General features: G+C 46.1%; 2 protein-coding genes across 9 annotated transcripts in view; one reads left to right on the top strand and one right to left on the bottom strand.

Moving 5' to 3' along the window:
- LOC127930735 (uncharacterized) overlaps positions 1–19,941 on the top strand; it is a 212,792-nt gene that overhangs the window by 4,260 nt on the left and 188,591 nt on the right. The window lies entirely within an intron of this gene.
- The window catches only part of LOC118385080 (spectrin beta chain, non-erythrocytic 1-like), a 106,754-nt gene that overhangs the window by 54,561 nt on the left and 32,252 nt on the right, over positions 1–19,941 (bottom strand). Inside the window, exon 1 of one of the 6 annotated variants that reach the window (XM_052520972.1) lies at positions 16,556–17,294. The exons of 4 other annotated variants lie outside the window; for them this stretch is intronic. In XM_052520972.1, coding sequence (XP_052376932.1) covers positions 16,556–16,664 — 109 coding nt within the window. In that variant the 5' untranslated portion in view covers positions 16,665–17,294. Of the gene's footprint in view, positions 1–16,555; positions 17,295–19,941 lie in introns of those variants that run through there. One more of the 6 variants, XM_052520974.1, reaches the window with a different exon arrangement.

The following is a 19,941-nucleotide window of genomic DNA, read 5'->3' as shown; positions in this document are numbered from 1 at the left end:
GGAGGCTGTGGGGTGGAGGTGGATTACACTGCTACTGGGAGGCTGTGGGGTGGAGGTGGATTACACTGCTGCTGGGAGGCTGTGGGGTGGAGGTGTATTACACTGTTACTGGGAGGCTGTGGGGTGGAGGTGGATTACACTGCTGCTGGGAGGCTGTGGGGTGGAGATGGATTACACTGCTGCTGGGAGGCTGTGGGGTGGAGGTGGATTACACTGCTACTGGGAGGCTGTGGGGTGGAGGTGGATTACACTGCTGCTGGGAGGCTGTGGGGTGGAGGTGGATTACACTGCTGCTGGGAGGCTGTGGGGTGGAGGTGGATTACACTGCTGCTGGGAGGCTGTGGGGTGGAGGTGGGCACATTCCTCCAGACACAGGCCATGTTGTGACAGCACCCAGAGGAGGTGGTGGCGGTAGTATCAGGGGGCTAACAGAAACCAGGACAATTGTCTAGCTGCTCCACTTCTCCTAATAACAGGACCGGTCATAGAGGATACACACATACCACACATCTGTTGCGTTTTCAATTTTTTATTTATTTTACCTTTATTGAACTAGGCAAGTCAATTAAGAACAAATTCTTATTTTCAATTACGGCCTAGGAACAGTGGGTTAACTGCCTTGTTCAGGGGCGGAACAACAGATTTTTACTTTGTCAGCTCGGGGATTCGATCTTGCAACCTTTCATTTACTAGTCCAAAGCTCTAACCACTAGTCTACCTGCTGCCTCATGTCACTAAGAACACACAAACCCTTCATCAGCTGTGTTTTAGAGCAAACTGTACCACTGTCATGTCATAATGACTCCAGATCACCTGTTTTCAAAGTGTATTTGTGTGACGTGTGTGTGTGATATTCACATGCATTCTAGGGTGTGTATGTATAGGCTAGAGGTCGAACGATTATACATTTTCAACGCCGATACCGATTATGATTAATCGGACGATTTTTTAAATGTATTTATTTATTTGTAATAATGACAATTACAACAGTACTTTATGAACACTTATTTTAACTTAATATAATACATCAATAAAATCAATTTAGCCTCAAATAAATAATGAAACAGGTTCAATTTGGTTTCAGTAATGCAAAAACAGTGTTGGAGAAGAAAGTAAAACTGCAATATGTGCCATGTAAAAAAGCTAACGTTTAAGTTCCTTGCTCAGAACATGAGAACATATGAAAGGGTTCCTTTTAACATGAGTCTTCAATATTCCCAGGTAATAAGTTTTAGGTTGTAGTTATAGGAATTAGGACTATTTCTCTCTATACCATTTGTATGTCATATACCTTTGACTATTGGATGTCCTTATACATTTACATTACATTTAAGTCATTTAGCAGACGCTCTTATCCAGAGCGACTTACAAATTGGTGCATTCACCTTATGACATCCAGTAGAACAGTCACTTTACAATAGTGCATCTAAATCTTAGTATTGCCAGTGTAACAGTACATCTTCCATCCATCTCCTCGCCCCTACCTGGGCTCGAACCAGGAACACATCGACACAACAGCCACCCTCGAAGCACCGTTACCTATCACTCTACAAAAGCCGCGGCCCTTGCAGAGCAAGGGGAATAACTACTTCAAGGTCTCAGAGCGAGTGACGTCACCGACTGAAACGCTATTAGCGCACACCCCGCTAACTAGCCATTTCACATCGGTTACACCAGCCTAATCTCGGGAGTTGATAGGCTTGAAGTCATAAACAGCTTAATGCTTGAAGCACAGTGAAGAGCTACTGGCAAACACACGAAAATGCTGTTTGAATGAATGCTTACGAGCCCTCTGCCTACCATCGCTCAGTCAGACTGCTCTATCAAATCATAATAACACACAGAAATATGAGCCTTAGGTCATTAATATGGTCAAATCCAGAAACTATAATTTCGAAAACAAAACATATATTTCAGTGAAATACAGAACCGTTCCGTATCCATATCAGGTGACATCCATAAGTCTAAATATTGCTGTTAAATTGCACAACCGTCAATGTTATGTCATAATTATGTACAATTCTGGCAAATGAATTACGGTCTTTGTTAGGAATAAATGGTCTTCACACAGTTCGCAACGAGCCAGGCAGCCCAAACTGCTGCATATACCCTGACTGTTTGCACGGAACACAAGAGAAGTGACACAAATTCCCTAGTTAAAAATATTAGCAGGCAATATTAACTAAATATGCAGGTTTAAAACGTGTATTGATTTTAAAGAAAGGAATTGATGTTTATGGTTAGGTACACATTGGTGCAATGACAGTGCTTTTTTCACGAATGCTCTTGTTATATCATCACCTGTTTAGCGAAGTAGGCTGTGATTCAATGAGAAATTAACAGGCACCGTATCGATTATATGCAACGCAGGACAAGCTAGCAGGACAAGCTAGATAAACTAGTAATATCATCAACCATGTGTAGTTAACTAGTGATTATGTTAAGATTGATTGTTTTTTATATGATAAGTTTAATGCTAGCTAGCAACTTACCTTGGCTTCTTGCTGCACTCGCATAACAGGTAGTCAACCTGCCACGCAGTCTCCTCGTGGAGTGCAATGTACCACAATCGGTGCCCAAAAAAATGCAGATTACCGATTGTTATGAAAACTTGAAATCGGCCCTAATTAAAAATCGGCAATTCCGTTTAAATCGGGTTGACCTCTAGTATAGGCACATTGATGGTGTTTGTGTCAGGCAGGCAGCTATAAGTATTTGCCCTTGCTCCAGGCTATAAATGTTACACAATGGTACCTTGTGCGGTGTCCACTGCATAGCAATACTGCCTGAATCTGACTTGCTACCCTCCTAATTTAACCCCCCAAAAACCTGCTGGTATCTGTATTGCAATACTGATAATAATAATGGTGATCAGGAGATAATCCAGGCAGAAATGCCGCCAATATTAATCCTGTGTCTGTGAGGCCCATACAGGCTGAGCCTGGAGCCTAGGCTGGAGACTTCAGTTCAGATGGGCAGATAATGAACCTCCCTGGTAGGTAGCTACAGTAGTACATTGTAACATGTAGTTCACACAACACAGTTTGACCTCTTTGACTATACCCTGAAATCTCACTACTGTATGCTGTCAGAGCTACTGTCAGAGCTACTGTCAGAGCTACTGTCAGAGCTACTGTCAGAGCAAGAGCTACTGTCAGAGCAATGGTGGAAGAATAATGACAAGCCGTCAAATAATAATGTGTTGGGTTCTTATATTTGTCCTGTTTCAAATGGAAATTAGTTTCTGTGTATCCCAACTCCCCGAGGCACCCTTGGAGAGTGGAGTCACGGCCATTGTCAGCCTCTATCAACCGTGTGGATGATTATAGATGAGGGCAAAAGGGGACCTTCATCATCTGAAGTTTAGGAAGTGAGTCCACTTGAAAACATCATGATGCTTGACTGCCCTGATATGGTTTATAATTTCAGAAATCACTTCCCTGCCCTTAATAAGTCCTCTGCTACCTGGTTCCTTGGCATGGTCTCAACAGGGTATTACTTGTTCAGAACATAAAGTTGTCTGTCTTTAGGAACGCCTCCACTTGGCTTCATGGAGCCTGACATGTTAGATCTCGCTGCTTTACAGCAGCTTTCGTAACTAACTCATCTCTAGAATTTTCATAACCTTAAAGCCTGCTACACCGTCGTATACAGTCAGTTCCAAAAATTCAGCGCCACAAAAGTACATAGAACCACACCGAACAAAAATATAAATGCAACGTGCAACAATTTCAAAGCTTTTTGTTACAGTTCATATAAGGAAATCAGTCGATTGAAATACATTCATTCGGTCCTAGTCTATGGATTTCACATGACTGGAATTACAGATATGGATTTGTTGGTCACAGAAAACCAGTCAGTATCTGGTGTGACAACCTTTTTCCTCGTGCAGCGCGACAACTCCTTCGCATAGAGTTGATCGGGCTGTTGTTTGAGGCCTGTAGAATTTTTTAAAATTTCACCTTTATTTAACCAGATAGGCCAGATGAGAACAGGTTCTCATTTACAACTGCAACCTGGCCAAGATGATGCAAAGCAGTGTGACACAAACTACACAGAGTTACACATGGGATAAACAAACGTACAGTCAATAACAATAGAAAAATCTATATACAGAGTGTGCAAATGTAGTAAGATTAGGAAGTTAAGGCAATAAATAGGCCATAGTGGCGAAATAATTACAATTTAGCAATTAAACACTGGAGTGATAGATGTGCAGAAGATGAATGTGCAAGTAGAAACACTGGGGTGCAAAGGAGAAGAAAAAAAAAGAACAATGAGGTAGTTAGGTGGGCTATTTACAGATGGACTGCGTACAGGTGCAATGATCAGTAAGCTGCTCTGACAGCTGATGCTTAAAGCTAGAGAGGGAGATAGAAGACTGCAGCTTCAATGATTTTTGCAATTCGTTCCAGTCATTGGCAGCAGAGAACTGGAAGGAAAGGCGGCCAAAGGAGGAGTTGGTTTTGGGGATGACCAGTGAAATATACCTGGAGCGCGTGCTATGGGTGGGTGCTGCTATGGTGACCAGTGAGCTGAGATAAGGCTGGGCTTCACCTAGCAAAGACTTATAGATGACCTGGAGCCAGTGGGTTTGGCGACGAATATGAAGCGAGGGCCAGCCATTTATTTTGTCAATGACATCGCCGAAGTCAAGGATCGGTAGGATAGTGCGTTTTACGAGGGTGTTTAGCAGCATGAGTGAAGGCTGCTTTGTTGCGAAATAGGAAGTCGATTCTAGATGTAATTTTGGATTGGAGATGCTTATTGTGAGTCTGTCTAGTCCAACTGATTTGTAGGGGTCAAGATTTTGCAGCTCTTTCAGAACATCAACTATCTGGATTTTTTATTGATTTTAATTTTACCTTTATTTAACTAAATCAAATAAAATGTTATTTGTCACATACACATGGTTAGCAGATGTTAATGCGAGTGTAGCGAAATGCTTGTGCTTCTAGTTCCGACAATGCAGTAATAACCAACAAGTAATCTAACTAACAATTCCAAAACTACTGTCTTATACACACAAGTGTAAGGGGATAAATAGTATGTACATAAAGATATATGAGTGATGATACAGAGCGGCATAGGCAAGATACATAGTAGATGGTATCGTGTACAGTATATACATATGAGATGAGTATGTAAACAAAGTGGCATAGTGGCTAGTGATACATGTATTACATAAAGATGCAGTAGATGATATAGAGTACAGTATATACATATGCATATGCGATGAATAATGTAGGGTATGTCAACATTATATTAGGCAAGTCAGTTTAAGAACAACAACAGTTTAAGAACAAATTCTTATTTTCAATGACGGCCTAGGAACAGTGGGTTAACTGCCTTGTTCAGGGGCAGAACGACAGATTTGTACCTTGTCAGCTGGGGGGTTTGAACTTGCAACCTTCCGGTTACTAGTCCAACGCTCTAACCACTAGGCTACCCTGCCGTCCCATTTTGGGTGAAGGAGAAATGGGGGAGGCTTGGACATGTTGCTGTGGGGGGTGCAGAGCTGTTGACCGGGGTAGGGGTAGCCAGGTGAAAAGCATGGCCATAGGTAGAAAAATGCTAATTGAAATTCTCCATTATTGTGGATTTATCGGTGGTGACAGTGTTTCCTAGCCTCAGTGCAGTGGCCAGCTTGGAGGAGGACTTTACAGTTCTCCATGGACACTACAGTGTCCCAGAACTTTTTGGAGTTTGTGCTACAGGATCCTACAGGATGAAAAAGCTAGCCTTTGCTTTCCTAACTGCCTGTGTATATTGGTTCCGGACTTCCCCAAAAAGCTGGACTATTCGATGCTAATGCAGTATGCCACAGGGTGTTTTTGTGCTGGTCAAGGGTAGTCAAGTCTGGAGTGAACCAAAGGCTATATCTGTTCTTAGTTCAACATTTTTTGAATGGGGAATGCCTTCTTAAGATGGCGAGAAAAGCACTTTCAAAGAATAACCAGGTATCCTCTACTGACGGAATGAGGTCAATATCCTTCCAGGATACCCAGGCCAGGTCGATTAGAAAGGCCTGCTCGCTCCTGAGGGAATTTCAGGTTATAAGGAATAAAAATAGCAGATCCTTACCACATTGGGTGAGGCGGGTTGCAGGAAAGTGTATTTAGTTCGTAGATAGAAAGTGAGATTAAGATATATATGAAAAGGGCTGGCTATTTATACGGGATAAGACAAAGACAAACACACATCCTACTGCTACGCCATCTTGAATGTTGTCCCACTCCTCTTCAATGGCTGTGTGAAGTTGCTGGATATTGGCGGGAACCGGAACATGCTGTGGTACACGTCAATCCATAGCATACCAAACGTGCTCAATGAGTGACATGTCAATGGGTGACATGTCAATTGTGTTTGTTGTCCGTAGCTTATGCCTGCCCACACCATAACCCCACCATGGGGCACTCTGTTCACAACGTTGACATCAGAAAACCACTCACCCACACAATGCTATACACGCTGTCTGCCATCTGCCCGGTACAGTTGAAACTGGGATTCATCCATGAAGAGCACACTTCTCCAGCGTGCCTGTGGCCATTGAAAGCGAGCATTTTCCCACTGAAGTCGGTTACGATGCCAAACTGCAGTCAGGTCAAGACCCAGATGAGGACGATGAGCACTCAGATGAGGTTCCCTGAGATGGTTTCTGACAGTTTGTGCAGAAATTCTTTGGTTGTGCAAACCAAAAGTTATATCAGCTGTCTGGGTGGCTGGTCTGAGACAATCCCGCAGGTGAAGAAGCCGGATGTGGAGGTCCAGCTCTGGTGTGGTTACACGTGGTCTTTGGTTATGAGCGCGTTTGGACGTACTACCATTGGAGGTGGCTTATGGTAGAGAAATTAACATTCAATTCTTTGGCAACAGCTCTGATGGACATTCCTGCAGTCTGCATGCCATTTGCAAACTGTGGCATTGTGTTATGTGGCAACTGCACATTTTAGAGTGGCCTGTTATTGAGTGGCACCTTGTGGTGCTCATGCTGTTTAATCAGCTTCTTGATATGCCACACCTGTTAGGTGGATGGATTATCTTGGCAAAGCAGAAATGCTGACTAATAGGAATGTAAACAAATTTGAGAAATATGCTATTTGTGTGTATGGGACATTTCCAGGATCTTTTATTTTAGCTCATGAAACATGGGATCAACACTTTACATGTTGCGTTTATATTTTTGATCAGTATACGTAGAACTACGCTCCGCCGCTTTGTTCGCGTAGTGTCTGGAGCCCTTTAGGGTCTGTTATTCTCGTGACGGTCTAAGACGAATGGTGTCATTTTGAAATGGTCTTCTTTACACCATATTGACAACCAACTTATTGATGCGCTGTACAGACAACACGCTCTCTGTGGCCCAACACAATATGTCAGAACAGTCCTTCAGCCATGTGCCAGTACTGATGAGTACATTATGTCTACCAGAGACGCAGAGAGAGATGATTGATGGGTTTTATTCCCTCCAACAGTCAGAAAGTCTAGTGCCTCGAATTGAACATTTACATCTTTGCCACTTCTTACAGCTTCTACAGTATTCTACAGTCAGCTCCTTGTCATGGCTTATCAGTTGTATTCTGTCCAGCCGTCTGCCATGCCGTGGCAGGTACAACATATAGTGGTGCTGGTGCTGTAACCCTCCAGTCCTATACCAGGTGGCTCTGCTGACTGATCTAAACAAGCAGGAGGGCATCCCTCTCAGTGCTCCAGGCCAGGCACGTCTCACCAGTCCACACAGTGGACTTAGGACTGAGGGAGGGGTAAGATTACTAAGGTGCAATAAATATCTAGGTACAATTGATATTAGAAGCAATTGATTAGAACTCAAAATGTCCGGGGCCTCCCGGGTGGCGCAGTGGTCTGTGCCACCAGAGACTCTGGGTTCGAGTCCAGGCTCTGTCGCAGCCGGCCGCGACTGGGAGGTCCGTAGAGCGACGCACAATTGGCCTAGTGTCGTCCGGGTTAGGGAGGGTTTGGCCGGTAGGGATATCCTTGTCTCATGTCTCACTAGCGACTCCTGTGGCGGGCCGGGGGCAGTGCGCGCTAACTAGGTCGCCAGGTGCACAGTGTTTCCTCCGACACATTGGTGCGGCTGGCTCCCGGGTTGGATGCGCGCTGTGTTAAGAAGCAGTGCGGCTTGGTTGGGTTGTGTTTCGGAGGACGCATGGCTTTCAACCTTCGTCTCTCCCGAGCCCATACGGGAGTTGTAGCGATGAGACAAGATAGTAACTACTAACAATTGGATACCACGAAATTGGGGAGAAAAGGAGAAAAATAATAATAATAATAACTCAACACGTCCTGTGTGTGTGTTTCCTTAGTACTGTTTTCCTACTACCACTGACCAGTGAATTGGTTCACAACATTACCCAGAACACATAAGCAAAACAAGCATCTAGCCAGCCTGCCTGGTATTGTCTCTCTGCTAATCATTAATCTCCTGAGTCCTCTCTTTCTCTTTTCATCTCTCTCCCCCTCTATCACCCTTCAGTGTTCCTTCAGACCGAGGAATTCATCCCTACTACCAAAACTGTCACGCAAGTGATTATTATTATTATTATTATTATTATTATTATATGTTTTTAAAGATCTGTGATTTTGGTTAGAAAAATTAATTCTGGAAATCTGTTCCCAAGTATTCTTACAAATAAAGAGAGATACATATGTGATCGTGTCTCAATGTAATCAAGGTATGAAATTATTGTTATTTTCAAATACAATCTCGTTGGGTTCATTTGTGGTCAATTTGATAGGTACAAATTTGTATAAGTATGTTCCCGGCCTCCCTCCACTCAGACAGAAATTGGACTGTGGTTGAATCTAGTTGCCTAACCCTGCCCTACCTCCCTCGTATTACTACTACTGGGCTGCCTGCTTGTTTACCAGTACCAGCACCTCTGGTCAAACGGAAACTACCAGCATCAATCAGTCAGTCAGCTTTTACGACCATCTGTCACACACTCCAAACTGATATTATGGGGGTCCTGCCTAAGGACCGAGGGCACTACGGAGGCCCTCGCCACCAGCCCCAGTCTGACAGCCCTCGCTGACCCTGGCCTTATAAATTCCTCTCTGGTGCCTGGAGAGAAAGAATCTGGCTGTTATTTATGGAGACAGGTAAGACCACATCATGACGTTAGACTGAAGACATCTGTTTACTAGAGGCTTTATTCGGCATTCATTTGAATTCTAATAAATGATTTGAATTCTGTTCATTGTAATTCTGTTCTGTGTAGTGACATTTAGCTTTCTGATGTGTTTGCTTGTTATTCTGTATTCATGTGAATGTTCAGTTCTGGAAAAAGGGTGCCTTGACTTGTGATCCTTGGTCAATTTAAATGGGGTGTAAAAGTGATGGATGCTGGGCTAGAAGTATGTATGTGTCAGAGGAATATGCAGCGTGCTGGTAGACCTACTGTATGATCATTTGTTTATCAGTGTCAAATCAAATTGTATTGGTCACATATTTAGTGAAATGTGTGTGTGTGTGTGTGTGTGTGTGTGTGTGTGTGTGTGTGTGTGTGTGTGTGTGTGTGTGTGTGTGTGTGTGTGTGTGTGTGTGTGTGTGTGTGTGTGTGTGTGTGTGTGTGTACCCCCCCAACAGAAGAGCAGAATTAGTGCAGTCAGATGCTGATCCTCCAGCTCCGTAATTGAACCTTGAACTGGGCTGAAGGATCCATTTTTCAACCTGCTCCCTCCAGCTGCTGCCATGCAGCCTGTGATTAGAGGCTAGAGCCAGGGTACTCATTAAACACACACAGACACAGACGACACAGACACAGACAGGATAAGATATGATCAAACATAAAACAGATACACATATAGAAATCCGTCATGTCTGATGGCACCAACACACAGGTGTCTAGGTTCTGGGAGGAATTTTATTGTCTCTCACTACCTTATATAACAGAGGACGTAACAAATTATTTTGTTGTCATTATAATGATACACCTATAAAAACATGGAAAGTAAACATGGGAAGGGAAAAGAAAAGGGGGAAAAAATCATTTGTTTCGTCCTCTGAAGTGGAAAACACGTTTGAAAATGCAGTTAGGTCGAGTAAAGGTTTGGTTCACATGACCAGTTTAGGCAATAAAGGCATCACAGGAAATGTTGCATCCAACCAGGTCCCTCTAAGTATGATACCTGGGTGGTATAAAAATCAATGGAGACAAACCCACCTAGAGGAAGTGAGGGAATTGCAGGCATCTACCACACCCTCATGTCAGCACTAACCGCTTCAACTGTCACTACCCAAGCAGATATCTGAGATCAAAGGCAGCCTAAACCACACACACCACTTCCTACATACACACACAGAGAAACACACACACAGTTTCCTCACACAGGCTCCACCAAAACACTGAGTCTCTGAGCAAGACTAATGTGGCAACGGCTGTGATTGTAACATACCCAAAAGCCTTAGAATTAGTACAGGGATCAATTTAACTGATGGCATTTTTCTTCAGCCACCATTTATAGTCCCCTGATAGTACAGTGCTACATCTTTGTTGGACACGGCTCACCTGTCCTCTGTGGGTTAGCCAAGGACAGTACAGCAAGATGGCTAGCTGAACAGGCACAGTGTGCTACTGTCATATTCACTATACTAGTGCCAGGGCAAGGACTTCTCCTGAAATTCACATTATAGCATGACAGCAGGCTAAATATGTCTGCAAAAGGATAGCATGCTGAAGGACAAATGCAGAAGGACACAAAAACACACCTCCTCCCCTCTACAATAACATAACCGCCCATACTGCTGAAGACTTCAGAGAGTAGGACTGCTCCACCAGACTAGCCACGTGTGATGCCGGTTATTTTGATTTCTTTACAGTTTGTGGGCACAGGCATAAAAACAAATGGAGCGTGTCGCCTGATCTAGTGCCAGCTCTGTCCACGTAAACCCCAATAAAAACACTGAATGCGAGAAACAGAGAGGGCAATTTAGAGTAAGAGAGGTTAAAATTTTCTTGACTTAGTAGGCCAGTCTTATGGTGACTGAGGAAGGTGGAGCTATGGACCCTGCCCAGGTCAAGGCTTCTCTCTATGCCATGTGCAGCTGCTCCTGATAGTGGGGAGAGAAGGGGCTGCTAGTGGGGAGAGAAGGGGCTGCTAGTGGGGAGAGAAAGGGCTGCTAGTGGGGAGAGAAAGGGCTGCTAGTGGGGAGAGAAGGGGCTGCTAGTGGGGAGAGAAGGGGCTGCTAGTGGGGAGAGAAGGGGCTGCTAGTGGGGAGAGAAGGGGCTGCTAGTGGAGAGAGGAGGGGCTGCTAGTGGAGAGAGGAGGGGCTGCTAGTGGGGAGAGAAGGGGCTGCTAGTGGAGAGAGGAGGGGCTGCTAGTGGGGAGAGAAGGGGCTGCTAGTGGGGAGAGAAGGGGCTGCTTGTGGGGAGAGGAGGGGCTGCTTGTGGGGAGAGAAGGGGCTGCTAGTGGGGAGAGAAGGGGCTGCTAGTGGGGAGAGAAGGGGCTGCTAGTGGGGAGAGAAGGGGCTGCTAGTGGGTAGAGAAGGGGCTGCTAGTGGGTAGAGAAGGGGCTGCTAGTGGGGAGAGGAGGGGCTGCTAGTGGGGAGAGGAGGGGCTGCTAGTGGGGAGAGGAGGGGCTGCTAGTGGGGAGAGGAGGGGCTGCTAGTGGAGAGAGGAGGGGCTGCTAGTGGGGAGAGAGGAGGGGCTGCTAGTGGGGAGAGGAGGGGCTGCTAGTGGGGAGAGGAGGGGCTGCTAGTGGGGAGAGAAGGGGCTGCTAGTGGGGAGAGAAGGGGCTGCTAGTGGGGAGAGGAGGGGCTGCTAGTGGGGAGAGGAGGGGCTGCTAGTGGGGAGAGGAGGGACTGCTAGTGGGGAGAGAAGGGGCTGCTAGTGGGGAGAGAAGGGGCTGCTAGTGGGGAGAGAAGGGGCTGCTAGTGGGGAGAGAAGGGGCTGCTAGTGGGGAGAGAAGGGGCTGCTAGTGGGGAGAGAAGGGGCTGCTAGTGGGGAGAGGAGGGGCTGCTAGTGGGGAGAGAAGGGGCTGCTAGTGGGGAGAGAAGGGGCTGCTAGTGGGGAGAGAAGGGGCTGCTAGTGGGGAGAGGAGGGGCTGCTTGTGGGTAGAGAAGGGGCTGCTAGTGGGGAGAGGAGGGGCTGCTAGTGGGTAGAGAAGGGGCTGCTAGTGGGGAGAGGAGGGGCTGCTAGTGGGGAGAGGAGGGGCTGCTAGTGGGGAGAGGAGGGGCTGCTAGTGGGGAGAGGAGGGGCTGCTAGTAAGGGAGAGAAGGGGCTGCTAGTGGAGAGAGGAGGGGCTGCTAGTAAGGGAGAGAAGGGGCTGCTAGTGGGGAGAGGAGGGGCTGCTAGTAAGGGAGAGGAGGGGCTGCTAGTGGAGAGAGGAGGGGCTGCTAGTGGAGAGAGGAGGGGCTGCTAGTAAGGGAGAGGAGGGGCTGCTAGTAAGGGAGAGAAGGGGCTGCTAGTAAGGGAGAGAAGGGGCAGAGGGCGGCCAAGGCCAGTCCTGTAGGATGAAGGCAGAGCAGAGGCATCCCTCAGTCATAATAACATCTGGACACAAAAGGGGCATCAACCAGCAGGCAGGGAGCAGCTAAATGCCCTCAAGCCCCCCAAAACACCATTCTTCTTCTACTTTCTCAAGTAGGAAACAGTAAATAAAAATACAACTGTGTCAACAAAAGCATTCTTGTCGATAAGGTATCGTGTGTATGTAGGATATATCCTAACCTTGGAAATGTGATTCTGAGCTGGAGGCCTCTAGCTGGAGCTGCCTTCACTAGGAGGTTAGAGTTACTATAGAGTCTATGGATAGCCTGTTACTACATCTGTAATGTGACCCTAGAATGGGACATGGATCTCCTTAAGTGCCTACTCACTTCTTAAATAAAGTAAAGGAACAAAATGCTGAGAAAATGGAGCCTAAGCGTGCCAATGGCCTGAGGAAGGAAGACCGGACTAAGTCTCATAATCCCTTAACATTTACGTAGACTCCACAGGGCTTAAATGCTCCAAATGGGCACAATCGCGATTAGGTGACAAGAACTTAATCTGTATCTACATAAGTAGCCTACACTACTACAGTGCATCAGGTTGCCTGAGACCAAAGTTAGCCACAATGATGGCCTCTCTCTGCTCGACCAACTCCAATTACGCTAACACAGCCAATCTGGTCTGAAGAGGATTCAAAAAGCCCCTGTGCTGTGACCCTTGGTTTGACAGTTCTTTTCACTTAGTCAAATATCTCTATGGACCATGCTATCAGTTTAACCATTACATTCTACCCTACAGGAACTCGCATTCCACTGTTATCACATAGATCACACTCCAACCTCACCCTTATGTAAGATGTGACAGTGCAAGATCATTATTTTCAAATCAATTCCACAAGGTGTGTAATGACTGTTGGAATGACCCTTATCCCCAGTCGAAGAAACTGACATTCTCTGACCTCTTATCTGGTCAACAGCAGGATTGAATCAATGGTTTTATGGTCCTAAGTGTGTTTCAATCAGGTAGACCAGCTCCACCCTATAGTTGCACGTGTTGAAGGTACGAATGGCAGACGAACGCAAGATCCACATTTGGTGCGATGTGTGCGAGCCTTTAGTGACACTGGACTAAAGCATTGTTCCCTGGACTAAAACATTCCTGAAAACGTTGGTACCAAATTGGCCATAATATATCCTTTGACAAGCTCCCGAACACAACAGCTGTGTCTTGCTCTCTAAAAATGAGTGTATCTATTCCTGTCCCTTCCTTCTGTTTGAATAGAGCCACACTACTAACGGCTACTGAGCTGTCCCTCCTGAAGCCCACGTCAGTGTTTACTCAGACAGCGGTGGAGGCAGAGGTGACTGGCACCAGGGATAGTGACCCTTTAAATCCTGACACACTACCGAACCAAATTCACAATGCCTATCACCTTGGCACTCAATATCTTTGACGCTTTCTTAAACCAACATTTGGGTCGGTTAAAGTGATGATTGTATCACTTACTGTAGCAGGTGTGTTGTTTGTGTTGAGGCACTAGGTCACCAGACTGGTTACGGATGGTTTTGTTTACCATGTTAAACAACCAGGGCTCCTAGCTCATCTTATTATGATGAACACACAGCTGATATGATCTGTACTGTGGTGCTCGGGGAAGAATTCTCCCAAGAAACAACAAACACTCATCAACAGTACTTTCAACCGTTACACATTCACCCAGTGTTGGTGGTTAATTGTTTACCATGTTGAGTATGTTTTGCCAATGGGGAAATTGCATTTCACATTCTTGACGGTCAGGAAAGTCATCGGGGGTAGAGGGCTGCATTCCCGCGGGATGCCCGAAGGACCAGCGGGTCACAACAGAGATTATTGCAGTGCGGTCTGCATTTTTCATGCTGCGGGAAGGAGCGGGTGGTCAGACAGACAACTTTAGGATGAAAATATCTGTTGGTCCCTACAGATGATTAGGAAACGGTCATCGTTCTGCTTTGCTTACCATGCATTACATAGCCATTCTATCTCCACCTCAGCCCTCATGTAGCCCCTGTCTGTAACTACAGCTACGCTGGGGTACATCAGCCCCTATCAGGAGATGGAATGGGTGTGTCACTCTCTCACACACACACACACACACACACACACACACACACACACACACACACACACACACACACACACACACACACACACACACACACACACGTTGACTTTCTTTTGAATACATGGGAAGTGACAGATAGGATCTCAAGTGAGGGTTTATTACGGAGAAAAATCATGCTGACTAGTAAAGGGGAGGGGATCTCACACAGACAGACACACAGGACTGAACTGTGGTGAGAGGGGGATCTCACACAGACAGACACACAGGACTGAACTGTGGTGAGAGGGGGATCTCACACAGACAGACACACAGGACTGAACTGTGGTGAGAGGGGGATCTCACACAGACAGACACACAGGACTGAACTGTGGTGAGAAGAGGGGGATCTCACACAGACAGACACACAGGACTGAACTGTGGTGAGAAGAGGGGGATCTCACACAGACAGACACACAGGACTGAACTGTGGTGAGAAGAGGGGGATCTCACACAGACAGACACACAGGACTGAACTGTGGTGAGAAGAGGGGGATCTCACACAGACAGACACACAGGACTGAACTGTGGTGAGAAGAGGGGGAGTCAAGGAGGTTATACAACTTTGGTAATTTAAAGGAGTAAATCAATCCCAAACTCTATTTTAGGGCTCAGAAACACCAATAGAGTTTGCTGGCCGAAGAGTACTCAGCACCTTGAACGTAATTTGCGAACATATTTTCCATGTAGAATCGTGTGAAAAATGTCCGACGTCTAAATCCAATCAAATGTTATTTGTCACATGCTTGGTAAACAACAGCTGTAGACTAACAGTGAAATGCTGACTCACGGGTGCTTTTCCAACAACGTAGAGTTAAAGATAAAAATACAAAATAGTGACGAGGAATAAATAATGAATAACAATGACTAAAGCGGGTGGTCCCTAAAACACAGTTCGCTGAGCGATCGGCAGAAGAACGCGAGATCCACATTCCGTGCCATGTGTTTGAGCCTTTAGTGACACTGGACTGATTGCCCAATCCAGGAGGTGAAATATCATTAAGAGCACACAAAGAATGTCAAACATAGGGTGTGTGTTGACTTGCCCCACAAGTCAACTCTTTGAACACGCTCCATTCCACATGACATTTCTAAAATCTTTACGACAACGAGGAGGCAGAGAAAACCTGCACAATGTTGTGATCTTTAGTGATTGCTTCATTGATTGACTGCATAACACTCTAAACCTGCCAATCTAAACCTGCCTAAAGGCACATGACTAGGGAGTAGTGCAGCTCATAAGAACCAGGCACACCTGGTCACACACAACCCAGATAGACAAAATAAACAACAACACACACCTACACTACACAGTTCCTTACTGCTAGTCTGCTATAGCACCTCAACCCTATTATGGCCATCTTGAAAAAGGGGATTACCATATTTGCATAAGGGGATAAGCCCTAAATGAATCACCAAGTGCATGGGTAAATCTCCCTTTGCCACAAAATATGGCAAAACCTTAGCCTCCAAGGCTAGATGTTAGTCAGCTATTGACTTGTATTCATCTGACTGTGTGCCTGCGTTACTATAGTCACGGTGATGCCGTAGGCCACAGAGATGAGGCCAGGGCTGTAATTGGATATGGAAGGCCAGGTGGCCTGGTGATCAGGTGGAGCTAATCTGTCGGCCAGCCAGTCAGTGTCTCTAACTGACCTGAAGACGCTGGACCTGGGACAGGAACCTGGAACTACCCTCTGAAATACAGCCCACAAAAACAGGGACACTCTCCAGGAGCAGGTCAGTGGTTACCACGGACACCAGGAATAAAGGACACATTTCTTCACTCTCCATCTCTCTGAACTGGTGAATATTGGATGGACTTTCTGCACTCTAGCCCAACATAATATATAATACATCAGGAGCCAAAAAGCTCTTAACATCTTTCTTTCATTTCTTATTCAAGCAGGTTTAGGAGATTCCAGAATAGGTGTTAATCCAGCCTAGTATAGCAGTTGGCTCTTACCTTGCAGCTGTTTAAACCTCCCTTCCAGGATGTTGGAGTACTGCACCTGGTTAACAAACGCTGCCGGGGAGAGACAGGGCTCCTTTGCTCTCTGGTGGTCCAGCTCCATGTTGGAGCTCTCCCTCTCAGCCTAAATCACCTCCTCAGGCAAGGCGCTCTGCAGTGTGTCTGGGCAAGTGGGCTCTCCAGCATAGCACAAGGCCAGCAGGGCTGTCCCCAGGACAGGAGGTAGCTATCTACGCGTAGATTCTACTCAATAATCTATAGGTTTCAGTTGAAGAAAATTCTGTAAAATCCCAAACAAGCTTTTTATGGACAATTTTCCCTCCTCAAATCCCAGTCCTTCTTCTCTACCAGAGTGTAAAGGCAGAGCACGCCATCCTGTCTTCCACTTTCAAAAAATGATTCCTCCTTTGTTTTCTTCCCCCTCTCACTTCTTTACTGAAAAAGCAGTAGTATGTGCAAGGGTGGAGAAGTTGTATTTACTAAGAACAAAATGTTCTCTTCTTTTCACCTCCTGTTCTGAAGTCCTTGCCACACTCCTCTCAGCAAAGTAGAAACCTTTAGGGCAGCACAGGTTCTCTTCACATTCACACTAACACACACTGGCTCTGCGGTTCCTCCTAACTTTGAGCGCATTCAGCCTCACACACACCTTGTTTTCAGCACAGCAGGAGAACCGGCTGCTGTCGGACGGCTGTGTAAACAGAGCCTGCTGCTCTCTGAAAGCTGGGGCATTAGCATAAGGTGTGTTTTAGGGAGGAGCCTGAGGGAAGAGCAGGCAGAGGGCTGGATCAGTGGAGGAGGGGCGACAGGAGGAGTGGAGAGGTGGATTAAACCATTCTGCAACGTACAATAGGGTGAGGCAGAAGGTATATCATTCCAATCCTTTTAAATGCCAAGTAGGTAGTGTAGGAGGTGTGGTCAGCCAGTGAGGTGTATCACAGTAGCCATACTTGTGTTGTTCTCTCATTCTCTGGTTTACATCTGATCTCTCTAGTCCTCTTTCTACTCCACTGCATGGGACTTAAATAAGGTGTTAAGACAGGAAGGAAGTAGTTGAGAAACTGTCAGCAGCAGCAACAATCTCTTTCCTGCCCGAGCAGGGGAGAGAGAGAGAATGTATGCGTTTGTATACGTGTGTGCGCGTGTGTGGTTTCTCTGAGCAATCACAGTCCACTGAGACCCACCTAATCAAAACCTCTCAGCAATGATTTTCAACATGTCTTTTAACACAAACATTGATTTAATGCTACTAAAATAAAAATATCAATACATTCCTCAGAAATAATAGTCTCGATAACAGGTGTGTGCATTGCTCTCATTTTGCTGCAGCAGCAGAATGTCCTCTAGTGATCTGGATATGGCACACCAGAGCCGTGTTGTTCAGTAGAAACAAACAGGACAAAATTAAATGAGCTTTCTTACAGCAAAGGTTTGGGTGAACTTGTTTCACAGAGGTCAGAGCCAGTGTCTGTGCTAATCATACAGGAGCCCCTAGGGTATAGGCCTACAGCCTGCCCTATCCAGGGGGCACTGGTCTTCAGTCTGTTGTTTTAGAGGCTGTGTTTGGCCTGCTTTGGTTTAAGTTTGTTAAGACGGTAGAGTACAAGGGACATGTGGACTGCAGAAGATCTAGGGGCCAGGGGCTTCAGAGTGACCAGGACTTTATAGAAGGAAGTGGCCTAATGAGTCTCAGAGAACAGACCCAGGGCTCTCACTGGGGGTTGAGAGGTTCTGTCACAGTTGCCAGGGGTGATGAGAAGAGCACAGAGCTCAGTGACGGACGCACCGCAGCCCAGACCATATATCAAACATCCCTGTTAACATGCAGGCCTGTAATGAGTAGGGCAGGTCTCTCTCTCTGTGTGTGTGTGTGTGTGTGTGTGTGTGTGTGTGTGTGTGTGTGTGTGTGTGTGTGTGTGTGTGTGTGTGTGTGTGTGTGTGTGTGTGTGTGTGTGTGCGTGCTCATGCCTTGGGATAAAGAGGCTTCCTTCCTCTATAAACAGCTTGTCTGCTTGCTGTGCAGATGGCTGGATAAACAACCAGGGATAAAAAAAACACTTTCTGCGACTTTTGAAAACAAAGGGGGAAAAAAGTATTCAAGCAACCATTTGGCAGGAGCTCCTGTATGAAGCACACTGCAATTACAGATAATGATCTGGCCTACGGATATGAGTGAGACAGTGGAGCAGAGAACAGGAAGGGAGAGAAGTGAACCATCTGACAGGGGAACAGAGGAGAGGGATTCCAGGGATTCCAGTCAGTGAGGAGGTGTGGAGAAAGAGAGAGAGATAAAGATGTCTGTTACGGCCACCACAGGAGTGAAACAACCACACTCTGCAGGTCAATAAGAGGCATCATGGTCGAGTTGAGGCTGTCAGTGTTCAGGCTCCACACTGAGGGCCATTACCTGCACTTTCATACCCTCCACGTTTTCCTCTCCCTGTCCCTCCGATGGCTCTCTCTGCCCGAGTCTCTCAGTCTGTCATGTTTTACCTTGGCTCTTACCTGCCATGTTACCTTCCAGGCATTTCACACTCCACAGCTTCCCCATGGCCAAGATACACCAGTCAGGTGTATGAAGACATCCCGGGACGTCAGATATTATTAGGCCACGAACACAGTTGGATGAATCACACCAACACACACAAACAGAAGCCGGAAGCATTTAAATGAACACCTGAGGGAAGGAGGCACTACTAGGTCATAACAGGAAAAAAGGCAGGTAACCAGGGAGCTGCTGATCGAAGTCACAGTTCTAATAGCTCGTAGAGTAATGAACCTTAGAGGCTACACATAATATATAGACTCTGTCCTCAGACTACAGAAGTCTAGTTAGGACATTTAGAGCTAGCAGTGCATAGAGGAGTCCACAAATTGAGAGCCAAATCCATGCAAATGAGCCTGGGCCCAGGAGATGATATCAGCTCCTTCACTGTGTAGGGGGAGTAGAGGATGAAAAGAGAGACGAGACAGGTGGACTGATCATAGATCCTGTGACCAATGGACTGATCATAGATCCTGTGACCAATGGACTGATCATAGATCCTGTGACCAATGGACTGATCATAGATCCTGTGACCAATGGACTGATCATAGATCCTGTGACCGATGGACTGATCATAGATCCTGTGACCAATGGACTGATCATAGATCCTGTGACCGATGGACTGACTGATCATAGATCCTGTGACCAATGGACTGATCATAGATCCTGTGACCAATGGACTGATCATAGATCCTGTGACCGATGGACTGATCATAGATCCTGTGACCAATGGACTGATCATAGATCCTGTGACCGATGGACTGACTGATCATAGATCCTGTGACCAATGGACTGATCATAGATCCTGTGACCAATGGACTGATCATAGATCCTG

This window comes from Oncorhynchus keta, chromosome 6 (assembly GCF_023373465.1).
Source record: "Oncorhynchus keta strain PuntledgeMale-10-30-2019 chromosome 6, Oket_V2, whole genome shotgun sequence".
Taxonomy (NCBI): domain Eukaryota; kingdom Metazoa; phylum Chordata; class Actinopteri; order Salmoniformes; family Salmonidae; genus Oncorhynchus; species Oncorhynchus keta.
The sequence above is the reverse complement of the archived record's forward strand: the minus strand, read 5'-3'. Positions and strand labels throughout refer to the sequence as shown.